Below are 12545 nucleotides of genomic sequence, written 5' to 3'. Positions count from 1 at the left end.
TCCATGTAATTTTAACGAACTTGTTAGATATCCAAATTGTGTTCACTTTCAAATATTCAAATATTTGTAATAAGTATGTGCTAGATGCATAATTTTGTTAAACATGTACGATTATATTAACTAATTAACAAATTGTATGCAATTGAATTATTTCAATTGTAATATTAACTTCATTGCATATTATGTATTCTTTTATTTCGTTGATTATTACAATGTTTATTTAACAATTTCAAAATTATTATAATATTAAAGTACAAACTATATGAGAAGTTATCGGTACAGAGGTGTTTTAATAAATATATATTTTCATATATGTCAATCATATAAAATTATCAATAACAATAAATGATTTTTAATAAATAATTGCATAGACAAACGAATCTATCATATGTAATTGATCATTTTACAATACATTATTTTCAACACATTTATATATTTACGAAAATTAGTATTTGTGATTTTTGTACTTTTATTTTGTTTTAAAACATGTAATTAACAATTTTGTTAAATATTCATTGTCATATAACTTGTATGAGTGAAGCAAATATTTTTAATGGCTTTTCTATTCTTTATATGAAAATAATCCTTACTACATATGTACATATTCTTTTTCATTCATTGTATTAAATTGAAACCTTTTTTTTATACTTATTTCATCTGAAGCAACAATATCAAAACTTTAAAACTTTATAGTAATGATTTGAAGTCTTTGTTTTGTCAAAATATGATTTTATTCATGAATTTTTATTCCACTAGAAGTAAAAATTCAGTTAAAATAAAATACTTTATGATGTAAAAAGATGTTTAATAATAATGTTAAATTGTAAAAACATGTTAGAACAAAGATTTTCTACATATTAACTTACTCAGGTTACTACAGACAAATCATTATATACTATATACTAGATATCAGAATAAATAATGAATAGTAATAAACTATTGTATTAATATAAACAATTAAAGCATAACATAGAACTATGTCAATATAAGCGTATAAATCGTATATTTGAAAACTAAAGAATAAATGGCAATAATTAATCTTATTAATAGTATCAATTAAGATTTCAGTACTTTCATATTCATTTTAGTGTACTATGTTAAATTATTTTAAACCCAAACAAGCCTTGTGCAAGTTACTTTATTGTTTCTAATCTACTGCTATATGTTTACATTTTAGTACTATATTGTGAACTTAATTTGATCATTATATTACATAATGCAAAAATATAATTTTAATTTATATTTTATGTATGACTTTATAATTTTATAGATGTACATAAAATATAATTTAAAGAGAAGGATCAATTTTCTTTGCAAATATTACATTTTTTCACTATATAAATGCATGAAACAAAATAATATATTTCTTTACCATATTTTCATAACTTTGAATTATTAAAACAAATTTATTATGTAGTGGCCATTTATGAAAATATGGGAATAATAATAACATAATCGATAATAGAACACAGGAAAGCCATCTGAAAATGTTTTATTATGATTACATGTGGCAAGCGAGGCTTTTGTTTCCAATTCCTCAAATTTAAAATTCATCTTCATAACATTTTTACGTACATACATACATACTGTCAGTACAATAAAAAGTGCTCTTTTTAGTATTTTGCACTTCATTTACTACTAGAAATTATTGTTACAAGAAATATCACCTCGACATCTTTGAGAAGATCGGTCAGCATCCTTCGGCAAATTTTGCTTCCTAGAGAACCTATGCTATTCAAATACAACATATTGAAGAATATCTGGCTTGAATGCTACAGAGTGTTTTAAAAATTAGTGATAAGAGAATAACAAATCATTTACATTAGAGAGCAATTACATTTATTGTTTCAACAATAAACTAATGCATGTTATAGTTTCCATAAAAAATTAACAAAACATTTTGGTTATTAAAACATCTTTCGTTCGTTATTGAAATATTTGATAATCCTTCAAGATGAAATCACTAAGTTACCCACTGTAAATGAACTTCATAATATATTTTGTCATACTTTGTATTAGGTATCAATGGTTCTGTACAGCTCATGCCAGATTCTTCAATTTTATATATTTTTATACCATTGATAAAGATAAATAATATATGATAGAACAATATGGATACAATGTACAGCTGAATTAAATAGTTATACTACATAATTGAATCTCACTAAACGTTACTAATGTTAATTGTGCAGTTTTCCTTAGTTGTGTTCATGGGTAACTGAATTTTATTGTTGTCTCCAAGGGGCTAAGTTCCAAAAAAACATTGACAAACATGTATCACACTAAATCTTGTGACGTTTTTGATATGTTTTATGTTTCTAAATATCATAAAAGTCCTTTGTAGGCATGTAATGACAACTTGATCGACAGTAACAGTTGTAACAGTTATAGAAGTAGCACTAACGATGATACTATGAGCAATAATAACAGCAAGTAGTAGTGCAGCAATAGCAGTGGAGGTAGTTATAATAGCATTAATAATGATAATAATAGTTGTAATAGTATAGTAAAAGTTGTAGTTTAGTAATGATTCGAAGATTGATAGTAATCAGTGAAATAGCATTAGTAATGATGACTGCAGTATAATTGCAATGATAATTTATTTGGTAAACATTTAAACACAATTATCAGAAGAAACAAACTGTATATCTAATTTTGTTAAGTGATAAAAATTGATTATAACAAGTTGTATAAAAAACGTAAATACAATAAACTTTAAATAACCTGTAAAAATAGTTAAAAAATTACTTTTATGATACAATATAACAGATACATAATATCTAAAAGTTCATATTTTCATCTATGTAGAAGTAAAAGCATTTTCTACATTCATATTAATATATGAGATTCTTTTGTACGTGCAGGAGTATACAAATTAAAAAGCACAATATATAAAACAATGTCAAAAAGAACACATTTTTATATACAATAAGAATATGAATATGGCACAAAGAGTATTTATGAAGAAAACCATGAGATTATCATTAACTTAATACAGAATAAATACTTTAAAGAGATGCAATCTATATCTATCATAAGAAGATAGTGTTCTTAGTTTATTTTTTAAAGATTTCTTTTTACTATGTATGTTTTTTTTGGAACCTTTCCCTTTGTATTAATCTACACCGTCCATTTGTATACTTCGCTTATATCATAAATACAAAACTCCCATGAAGAATTCTTATACAAACATGCAGACTTAAGTTTGCAACGTGTTTGTAATTTCTCGATGTACAGTTACCAAATCTTGTATATATCCAGCTAATCTGGAATTCAATGTATCCAAATTTTGTTTCTGGACCTTATTTGCGCTTAATGCAAGTTCTAATTGTTCATGGACAACTCTTAACATTTCACGAAGTTCCGCATTTTCTTTTTGCAAAGTCTAAATTTCAATAATTATTAATAATAATATATACATACTAAAAAATCTTTATTTTTTGCAGCCATAGAAAAAGCCTTGATTTCTTCATTTCGTGTTCTAAGTTCATTTTCTAATGCTTCAACTCTCAACCTTAATGCTTCACTGTTGCCTTCTGCTATTTTTCCAGCTTCTAAATCTGCGTATTTGGCTTTAATTCTTGCATTTTCTTCTTTGTACAGTTGTAACTGTCTTTTCCATTCATCAACATTAGCTGTAGATTCTTGTAGTGCACTTGTTAATCTAGCATTATTTGTTTTCAATGTAGTTAATTCGACCTGCAGTGAAATTTAAGTTTCGAAAATTAATATAAAACAAAGAATATATTTGTCTATAATAAATTATACATAAATATGCAATAACTAACGATATAGAGTAATTATTTGTACATGCATGTGCATGTAAATGTATTAAACCATACCTCCCATTTCTTTGCGTTTGCAGAGCTCTGTGCCAATGCAAGTTTCAGCCTGTCATTCTCATATTTAAGCTGCATTTCAGCTGATTGTCCACTTTGCGAAGAACTAAGTTGGGTCGATTTTCCTTGATGTTGTGGACTTTCTGTATTCTGCTGAGAAATACTCTGTGATCTTGAATGGACTGCATTTTTCAATTCATCATCCACTTTATTCTGACAACTACCAGGTAAGGGGCTGCTGCTTACCAAAGACACACTGTTTTGAGTAGAAATCATGTTGGCATTTGGATTTGGATTATTTGATGCTGATACATTGGAGTTAATCATTGATGAATTTGGTGGGTCTATAAGATCTTGTTCTGATGATGGCATACCCGATCTTGATGTAATCGGGCTAACATTTGCACTAGTAGCAGGAGTAACAGATGAGCTGTTTGATTGTAATTTAGCACTAGCTAATTTAGTGGCCTCCTTCACTTCATGAAATTTGTCTATAAACTGCCAAATGAATAGTATCGTCTCTGAGATTGTGGTGTACACATGACTGTACGTTAACTAAAGACATATTTCACAAACCTTTCCTAATTCTGCTTCAGATGAAAAGCCAAGACCATATACAGTATTAGCTCTAACATCTGACCATTGCCCAAATTTTTGCGATGTTTTTGTGAAGGTCATGTTTGGAGTAATAGTACTATTTATTACTGCCTAAAACAAAAATAAAAAATGTAGGTAATTTTTAAGTACAATATAAATGTATTTTTCATAACAATTTAGTTTTCAATCACCTTTGTTCCTTCAACAGAAATTATTCTGTAGAGACTCCTTGTTGAGTCATAAAAAAATGAAACAGAGACTGCTGCTGTGGATGCTGATACCCAAGACCTTTTTGTCTTAGGATCAATGTGAAACACGTGTGCTTTGCACGTGAAAATTGGTTGTTCACTGCAATTTATTAAAAGCAAAAGACTTAGACACTTAAATATATCAATTCAAATTATATTGTACATGCAGCATCTATATATCTGTCATACTCAAAATATAAATTATAGGAGTTTTAATAATAACGAATGTTTTGAAGTTCATCTTTTGTAGAGCTTTATTAGATGTACATTCTACAGAAACATAACAAAATTAAGTACATCAAAAAATTTCAAATATACATATTTCTTTACATGCCTTAAAATTAATGGAATAAAAATTTAATAATGTTACAAGTTAACATTATAGTATAATGGCTGTATTGTACAAATTTTGAGGGAAATCAAATGAAAGAAATATATGAACAAGCAATTTTTTGTTATAATTTTTGTAAACAACATCTATATTTTTATTTCAATTTCCATAATTTCTCATACATGCAATGTATGTACAATTTATATACATTATTTAAAATAAGATATTTTTAATAAGTTATAAACTTTTTACTCTATGAGAAAAATAACTACAAAGAAAATAATCAATATTTAACGAAGTATTTATCAGTCTATTAAAATGTAAAGTCACTTATAAAGCTGATACAAAAGAAATGCCATATTACATGAAAAATTTCGTCATAATATATCAGAAATAAAAATGTTATATTTAAATATTTTTTATTAATATATAATTGTGCTAAAAAAAACTACTGAACAGATATCAATGCGATAAATATCTTTACAATTCACGGAATAAATTTTCACAATATGAATCTAAAAATATATCAAATGATGCACGAGTAAACAACTAGAATAAACACATTTCACGCGGTGCCGACTTATCCCACTTTCGCTATTCTATTTCATGGTTATATATAGGTAAAAGAAAAGAAAAACATTCTGGTCCAGAGTCTCCTTATGTACGCACCCACCTAAATGCGTATCTGCGATGATGTCGGAAATATGATAGTAAATAGACAGGAAAAGATAGTACTGTTCATTAGCCAACGCAATGAAACTGACCTATTTTATATCAATTGAAGGTATTCGATAATAGAAGAATTAAGGATCATTTATCGTACTCGTATGCGATGTAGAAATTGTACTTTGTGTGTACATATATTACACACCCTTAAAAGGCGGTGCGGAATACCACCACGTTCACTTACCCCATTGTTTCTTTGCCTGATGTCATACAAGTAAATGCTAATTTCACAGATTCATAGAAAAATGAATTTAACGCGAATGCGTGATGACTATTTGCGAATAAAAAGTCTCAAAATTATCTGAAAATTTATAAAAATCTGTTCGGCAAGACACAGAGTTACACCAATTGACAGCCGCCATCGGCCAAAACTGTACAGCGAACAGCACGATCACGCAACAACATGAAACTAGTCGAGTTTCCACCATATACCTGGATTTAATCGATTTTCCACAAAAGGTTGCTGCTTATTGCCAACCCCGTAGCTTTCTTTCGAAAAAATCACTAGATGCAGTTGCATCATAAGGCGCATACTTATGTTTCGATTATGTACTTTGTATTGCTGTTTAGAATGTTGGTAATGTAGTTAGCGATGCTTGAATACGTGGTATCTTTCATTGTATATCGAATCATCTTGTTGGTTTTAAATCTTTCACCAATGGCGAGTAATGAATAGAAGAACAACGTAGCAAAGTAACACCGTAAGCTCTATCCTTGTCTCGTATCTTGTTTTACCTGAATACAATGAAAGTGCGCAACGTTCAGTGGGTGGGGGCATTGTGTGAGAAAGAGAGGAGAAAGGAGGGAGAGAAATCGTCCGTCTTGTGAGCCGTCATGGCTGAATCATTGCGAGGGACTCTTGCACTAGTACGATAACAAATGATATTGTGATTGAATTTACGAGGCGTGAAAAGTACAGTGGATGGAATTACTTTTTAATCAAAGCTCCAATTTCAATGTGGAGATTTCACGAAGAAACGTGACAAACGTTTTTGCGTGTGCGTAACTCCCCCGTGGAACGATGAACGGGTTAAGTTTTAGTGAATTCTGTTGCTTGTTTTGCTGTCCACCTTGCCCGTCCAGAATCGCTGCAAAACTAGCGTTTCTACCTCCTGAACCTACATATACGTTTATCGAGGGTGAAGGCTCCAAATTTACAATTTCTCTGTCCGACAGAGCGGAGTGGCAATACACAGAAAGAGAGAAAGAATCGGTGGAAGTTTTTTATGCAAGAACATCACGAGGAAATCGAATAGCCTGTTTGTTTGTACGGTGTTCAGATAATGCACGTTTCACAATTTTATTTTCTCATGGCAATGCGGTTGATCTTGGACAGATGTCTAGTTTTTACTTGGGACTTGGCTCGAGGATAAATTGTAACATATTCAGTTATGATTATTCCGGTTATGGAGTGTCTGGTGGCAAACCGTCAGAAAAGAATCTTTATGCAGATATTGATGCTGCGTGGCACGCTCTTAGAACGCGTTACGGCATTAGCCCGGAAAACATCATTCTGTATGGTCAAAGTATCGGGACTGTACCCACGGTCGATTTGGCCGCGCGATACGAAGTTGGTGCAGTTGTTCTGCATTCACCTTTGATGTCGGGAATGCGTGTTGCTTTCCCTAATACCAAAAGAACGTGGTTTTTCGACGCCTTCCCTAGGTATGTTTTATTCATCTTAATATCTCTATCTTTCTTTGTTGCGTTAAATGAAATACGATCCATAATCTGCTTATCGCACGCTTTCATTCGCACAGCTAAGTTTATGCGCATGACACTATCATCCAGTTCAGGTGTACATTCATACACGTGGTACAAATATATGTTTTATACATACGCACAAACGTTTAATTCTATATTTACAATTTAAAGTATGTTTACAACCAGTTAAACATTACGATATAACCAGTTGACGGAAAAAATATTTAGAGTCATACGTGCATATGTGTTTTTCTTTGTTCAGGTGACGCTTTTTTTCCGAATTAAAGTATGGGAAGCAATAAAAGTTTATCTACATACTTGCGTCATGGAAACCTATAAATTACACGATCCGTTGCCGTATACTTCGCTAATAGGTTTTACGCTCCTGCTGTCACTTATCCGCGGTTCACATATCGTCCTTTATTTTCATTTAATTAAATCAAACGAAATAATAACTATCATCTTTTAACATTTTCTTAAATGTTGTATACGTTAAACAATAAAACTACGATAATATTTCTGTTTGTACTTTGTTATTTCGTTATTACTATATTTAGCGGTATTTCATTTATTTCATTTCTTCTTGTTTATGTTTTAAATGTCAATACTTTGTATCAATTTTTATTAAATTTATACATTTATGGAATGTATACGCAATATTTAACATGTATAATGTGAGAGCATTACAGTAGTGTCTGGATATATGTATTGCCACAAATTTGTCTGTTTATATGACTGCGCGAGTCATTCCCACCAGTTCTTAGAACTGCAGGGTTCCACGCGTTATCTACGATATGATTCAACTGGTATTGAATTACCGAAATAAGAAAAACATAAGATTTTAATATTTTTTATTTTATTATTACGAGATGGCCTTAGTCGGAATATCGAGATTCGTACGATTAAAATGATACCAAACATGACTATATTTGTATTTAACTTTTGTATTAATTTTAAGGTAAACGAGTAGTACAGTAGTGTCCGGGTAGATGGCCAAAAAGTAATTGAGAAAGTGGAAGATTTAATAATAATAACAACAATAAAAAATAAGAAGAATAAGAATAAAATAAAGCAAATAAAATTAGGAATACAAAGTGAGAAAAAGAAATGAAAAAACAATATAGGCAAAAGAAAATTAGCAAAATAGAACGAATGTTTTATAATTTGGCAATCTAATTGCCCAGAATATAACATAATTTCTAATGTATCGATACCACTTTCATTTTTATTTTAGAAATAACGTAGGAAAAGTACACAACTGTATTTTGTGTAAAGTTTAAACAATAATTTTTTAAATACTTTATTTCGATAATACTCAAGCTTGGTCGCTAATTGATCAAATTTTTTAATGGAATTTAAACTAAGGAAATAATTATTAGGAGTAAGAAATGACCTGACTCACGGTATCGTTGCAATCTACCTATTCTGTCTCACTCGCACTGCCTACTTTTCACTCTTACCCTTGGTGTACGCACGACAGAGTGAGTCGGAGTCAGATAACGTCGGTGAATTCTCAAAATTCATATATGGCCATATATCCGAACACTACCACTGTATATGTGAAATGTAACGAGTCAATAAAGTTTTCTTCTTTTACAGTATAGATAAAATACCCAAAGTGCAATCTCCTGTTTTGGTCATTCATGGAACTGAAGATGAAGTAATAAACTTCAATCATGGTTTAGCAATTTATGAAAGGTGTCCAATAGCAGTAGAACCATTATGGCTTGAGGTATATATTATATCATATCGAGTATATATTATATTGATAAGAGAAAAGCAAGAATTTTATAAACAATATAACTCATGCTTTCAGGGTGCTGGTCACAATGATATTGAGTTGTACACACAATATTTGGAACGTTTGATGAAATTTGTGAATGTAGAACTGGTGCAGTGATGGCAAGCAAGCCTCTCCTCTCAGGATCAGGGGGGGCAGGGAGGAGGGCAGGCACATATAAACAGTGAAGATCAGACAACTTCTGACAACAGTTCAAATACTATCAGCTCCACTTCAAAAAGCACACAGACTGAAAAGCTTGTACAGCAATTGCCTCCTACAGAGGAGAAGGCACCTGTTCTACAAACGGAAGTAGCTACAAATGTTCAAAATACAAAACACAATAAACCGATATTGGAGAGTACTTCTGTTTGTCGCAACTTTAGATTAAACCATATTAGTCAAGTTGCAAAGAAACACATTTCTTCACCGAAACATTTTAAACATCCATCTAATAAAAGTCCAAAGATTCTTGTTCATGTGACTTTAAAAAATTTATTTGGCCAAGACTGTCGACAATATGCGATTGGAGAAAAGTCACTCTCGTCATTTTTCAATACTTCTAGTGATAATAATAAGGATATTCCAGACTGTAATAAAAGTATTCACAGTCAGCTCAAGTCAGAGAAGAAATCTCCTATAAACCAGTTCAAATATAGTAGTATATAATCTGTGCTGGAATCAGATTGTGCTAAGAACAATAAGAAACAGTGCTGCAATAAAATTTCAACTAAAGAAACAACTGTAAAATGTAAAAGGTCTGAAGAATGTGAAACTCAGGCCAGTGAAAAATCCACGGAATCTACAAAAAAATTTTCCGTGGTATAATAATTGTACCAAATTGACAAGTAAAAGTATTGAAAAGACATTGTAAAGATTAAGGGAGAAAACGATTCTACGATAAAAGAAAACTACGTAAATTCTTTGCAGTCTCTTAAGAGAATTTGGTCGGTCATCTTTGCCAAACGAGGCGGGCAAAGCTATGATAAATTTACCAAAGTGTTCTCCTTGTGCTTGTAGACTGGTTGCAAGCACAATTTTATCCAATGATCCTAGAGTACCTTTTCGATTTACTGCAAATCACGAGAGTCCTCATCACGCTGTATGCTCGAGAAGTCCGCCGCATGTATACATACAAGCGGGTATTAGTTGGAAGTCTTCAGAAACATCAACACAAACCAATTTCTTTTTAAATATTCAACAGTTGAAAAAAATTACGGTATACATCTCGAAGCAGAAGCGTTTGTGAGTTGTGCAACATCGTCAACAAGTGAATTAACTCTGAGTTATTCGCCTATTAGATCGGAAATGTTTTTGGCAAAAGTTGGACCTCGAACATCATCAGCTGAACGCTCAGGAAATGATATTCAGAAGTTAAGGGAGAAAAAAAGCCACATACTGAATTCTCCGATAAGATAAAATAAGCAACTTTAGAGACCAAGTGTTACCAACTAAATAACACGAATTCCATGTGTCTCGCAAGTTGTCGTTCCATTATTCTTCCACATAACTGTCTTTAAAGAAATCATAGATTTATACGCACGACACTTATTCGGGCTGTAACAGTGCTAGTGAGACTGTGCACATAAACACACATACAACACATACATAAAATTTATTATATTTCTAGAGATATGAGATAATATATCTGTGCATACTAAATATTCTTACTATACATGCACACACAATCGGTGCATGAGTGTGTATGTTATAAGCCGTTTCTGCAGTGTGGGCTGTGGAACGTTGTTACGACAAATACGTCGAGTATTATTATTATTTTTATTATCATCCTCCTTAAGATTACGGAGTCGAAAGGTTTACATTGAAATATTTTCGGTCACCACGAGTGCTTACAATCGATATGTAGCAAGTGCGTGGCACGGAATCTCTTCGCTGAACCTACAATTCTTAATTTGTATTTGAATATAAATTTGTATTATTATTATTGGTCGACTAAGAAATCGAACAGTTTTATAAACACTCCTGTTGTTGTTCAGTTTTATCATTTCATTATTGCATTTAAATTTATTTTTCCAAAAACGAAAAACGAGAAAAAAAGAGAACAAGTAGCTATTAATGAATTTGTTAATGAATGTGAGGTGTATGTTTTGCATTGCGTGTTTTCTATGACTCAATTTTAGAAACTAGGTTCAGCGGTGAAGCAAATGTTAACGTGAAATCGCATGTTTTTATAAACAAATCGCTGTCACTGAGACCAGTGTATATGATAGCTGTATTGATAACGAAAACGTTTGTTTTTTATATTGACCCACAGCAAAGGCCTGTGCAGCGAGCAATGGAAATCTTCCAAGATAGAAGAGCAAAGAATTTAGGATAAAGACAAAAAATGTTAATGGATAGCATTAAGGAGATGTCTAAGTGTGAGAAGTCGTAGAACACGCTTCGTTTTACAGACAGTGAATGCGATAATGGTCTTGTAAACAACAATAAGAATGAAACTAGAGAGGGACAATATTACTGCCAAACTTGATTATGAATTAGTTTATTTCTAAAGAGGTGTATCGTTTGGAGAACCTTGTCTATAGGTATGTTTCTTGTTAGTATTTTTATATCTCGATAATGTAAATACAGTACAATTAAATGATTTTTCTTTTATTAGTATATGTATAATGTATGCGATAACGTGAAAACGACTGTGCGGAGCCAATGGAAGCTAGTATATGTATGGCACTAGTATGTATATATATACATACATACATTCTGTAAAAATGTTTTTTTTTTAATTTGCTATTATCTTGAACACTTCTACCCGTCCTCTTTGTCATTTAAACAATTGCTATAAACTACAATTATAAGCCAAAATTATACACGCGCGCAATTGTGGTTGTACGAACGAATAGAAAGTGAATATAGAATTTGCTTATATTCAGCGTAGAAAGAAAAAGAAGTGTGATTGCTTTTTGGAGCATAATTGTGCATTTTTTGTTACTTTACGTATAATTTTTGTATTTTAAATTATTGTTACCCGTCTCGTTATCTTTTATATATATATATCATTTTTGTTACTTTTTTATATTGTTTTGAACTTTTCGTTCCTTTTATGTCAATCTTTATATTCACTTTCTAGCATTGATCTTTATATTCCATTGCGCATATAATCCCGTACCGATATAGGGAGTCCGATATTTCTCTTCCATTGGCTTTCACGTAGCCGCTATTAAATCGATCTGTACCGATCGCAATTCTAATATCTATTTCGTAACTCGTGAAAGAAAACAAAAGATAAAAAAAAATTTATACCGTTGTTTGGAAAATGTCCAGTTTTATAGACGACAGATTTTCGAACGGGCGATTTTATC

At 31.1% G+C, this 12545-nt stretch overlaps 3 protein-coding genes across 3 annotated transcripts; 2 read left to right on the top strand and 1 right to left on the bottom strand.

The window, feature by feature from the left end:
• Positions 1-3112: 3112 nt before the first annotated feature.
• On the bottom strand, positions 3113-6125 carry LOC108570545 (homer protein homolog 1). Its single transcript, XM_017932419.1, has 6 exons — positions 5926-6125; positions 4628-4784; positions 4416-4547; positions 3843-4337; positions 3424-3699; positions 3113-3385 (listed from the first exon to the last, which is right to left on the bottom strand). The coding sequence occupies exons 1-6, from the start codon at positions 5949-5951 to the stop codon at positions 3200-3202; spliced, it is 1272 nt and encodes a 423-aa protein (XP_017787908.1). The 5' UTR covers positions 5952-6125; the 3' UTR covers positions 3113-3199.
• A 595-nt stretch (positions 6126-6720) lies between these two features.
• Positions 6721-9469, top strand: LOC108570555 (protein ABHD17B). Its single transcript, XM_017932431.1, has 3 exons — positions 6721-7406; positions 9045-9177; positions 9262-9469. Exons 1-3 carry the CDS (start codon positions 6763-6765, stop codon positions 9343-9345), a joined length of 861 nt encoding a protein of 286 aa, XP_017787920.1. The 5' UTR covers positions 6721-6762; the 3' UTR covers positions 9346-9469.
• Positions 9345-10418, top strand: LOC108570514. Its single transcript, XM_017932387.1, is given in 3 exon segments — positions 9345-9409; positions 9453-9976; positions 10246-10418. Coding segments are annotated over 3 exon segments (762 nt in total).
• Positions 10419-12545: the final 2127 nt, after the last annotated feature.

Source organism: Habropoda laboriosa, unplaced genomic scaffold, assembly GCF_001263275.1.
Source record: "Habropoda laboriosa isolate 0110345459 unplaced genomic scaffold, ASM126327v1 scaffold61, whole genome shotgun sequence".
Taxonomy (NCBI): domain Eukaryota; kingdom Metazoa; phylum Arthropoda; class Insecta; order Hymenoptera; family Apidae; genus Habropoda; species Habropoda laboriosa.
The sequence above is the reverse complement of the archived record's forward strand: the minus strand, read 5'-3'. Positions and strand labels throughout refer to the sequence as shown.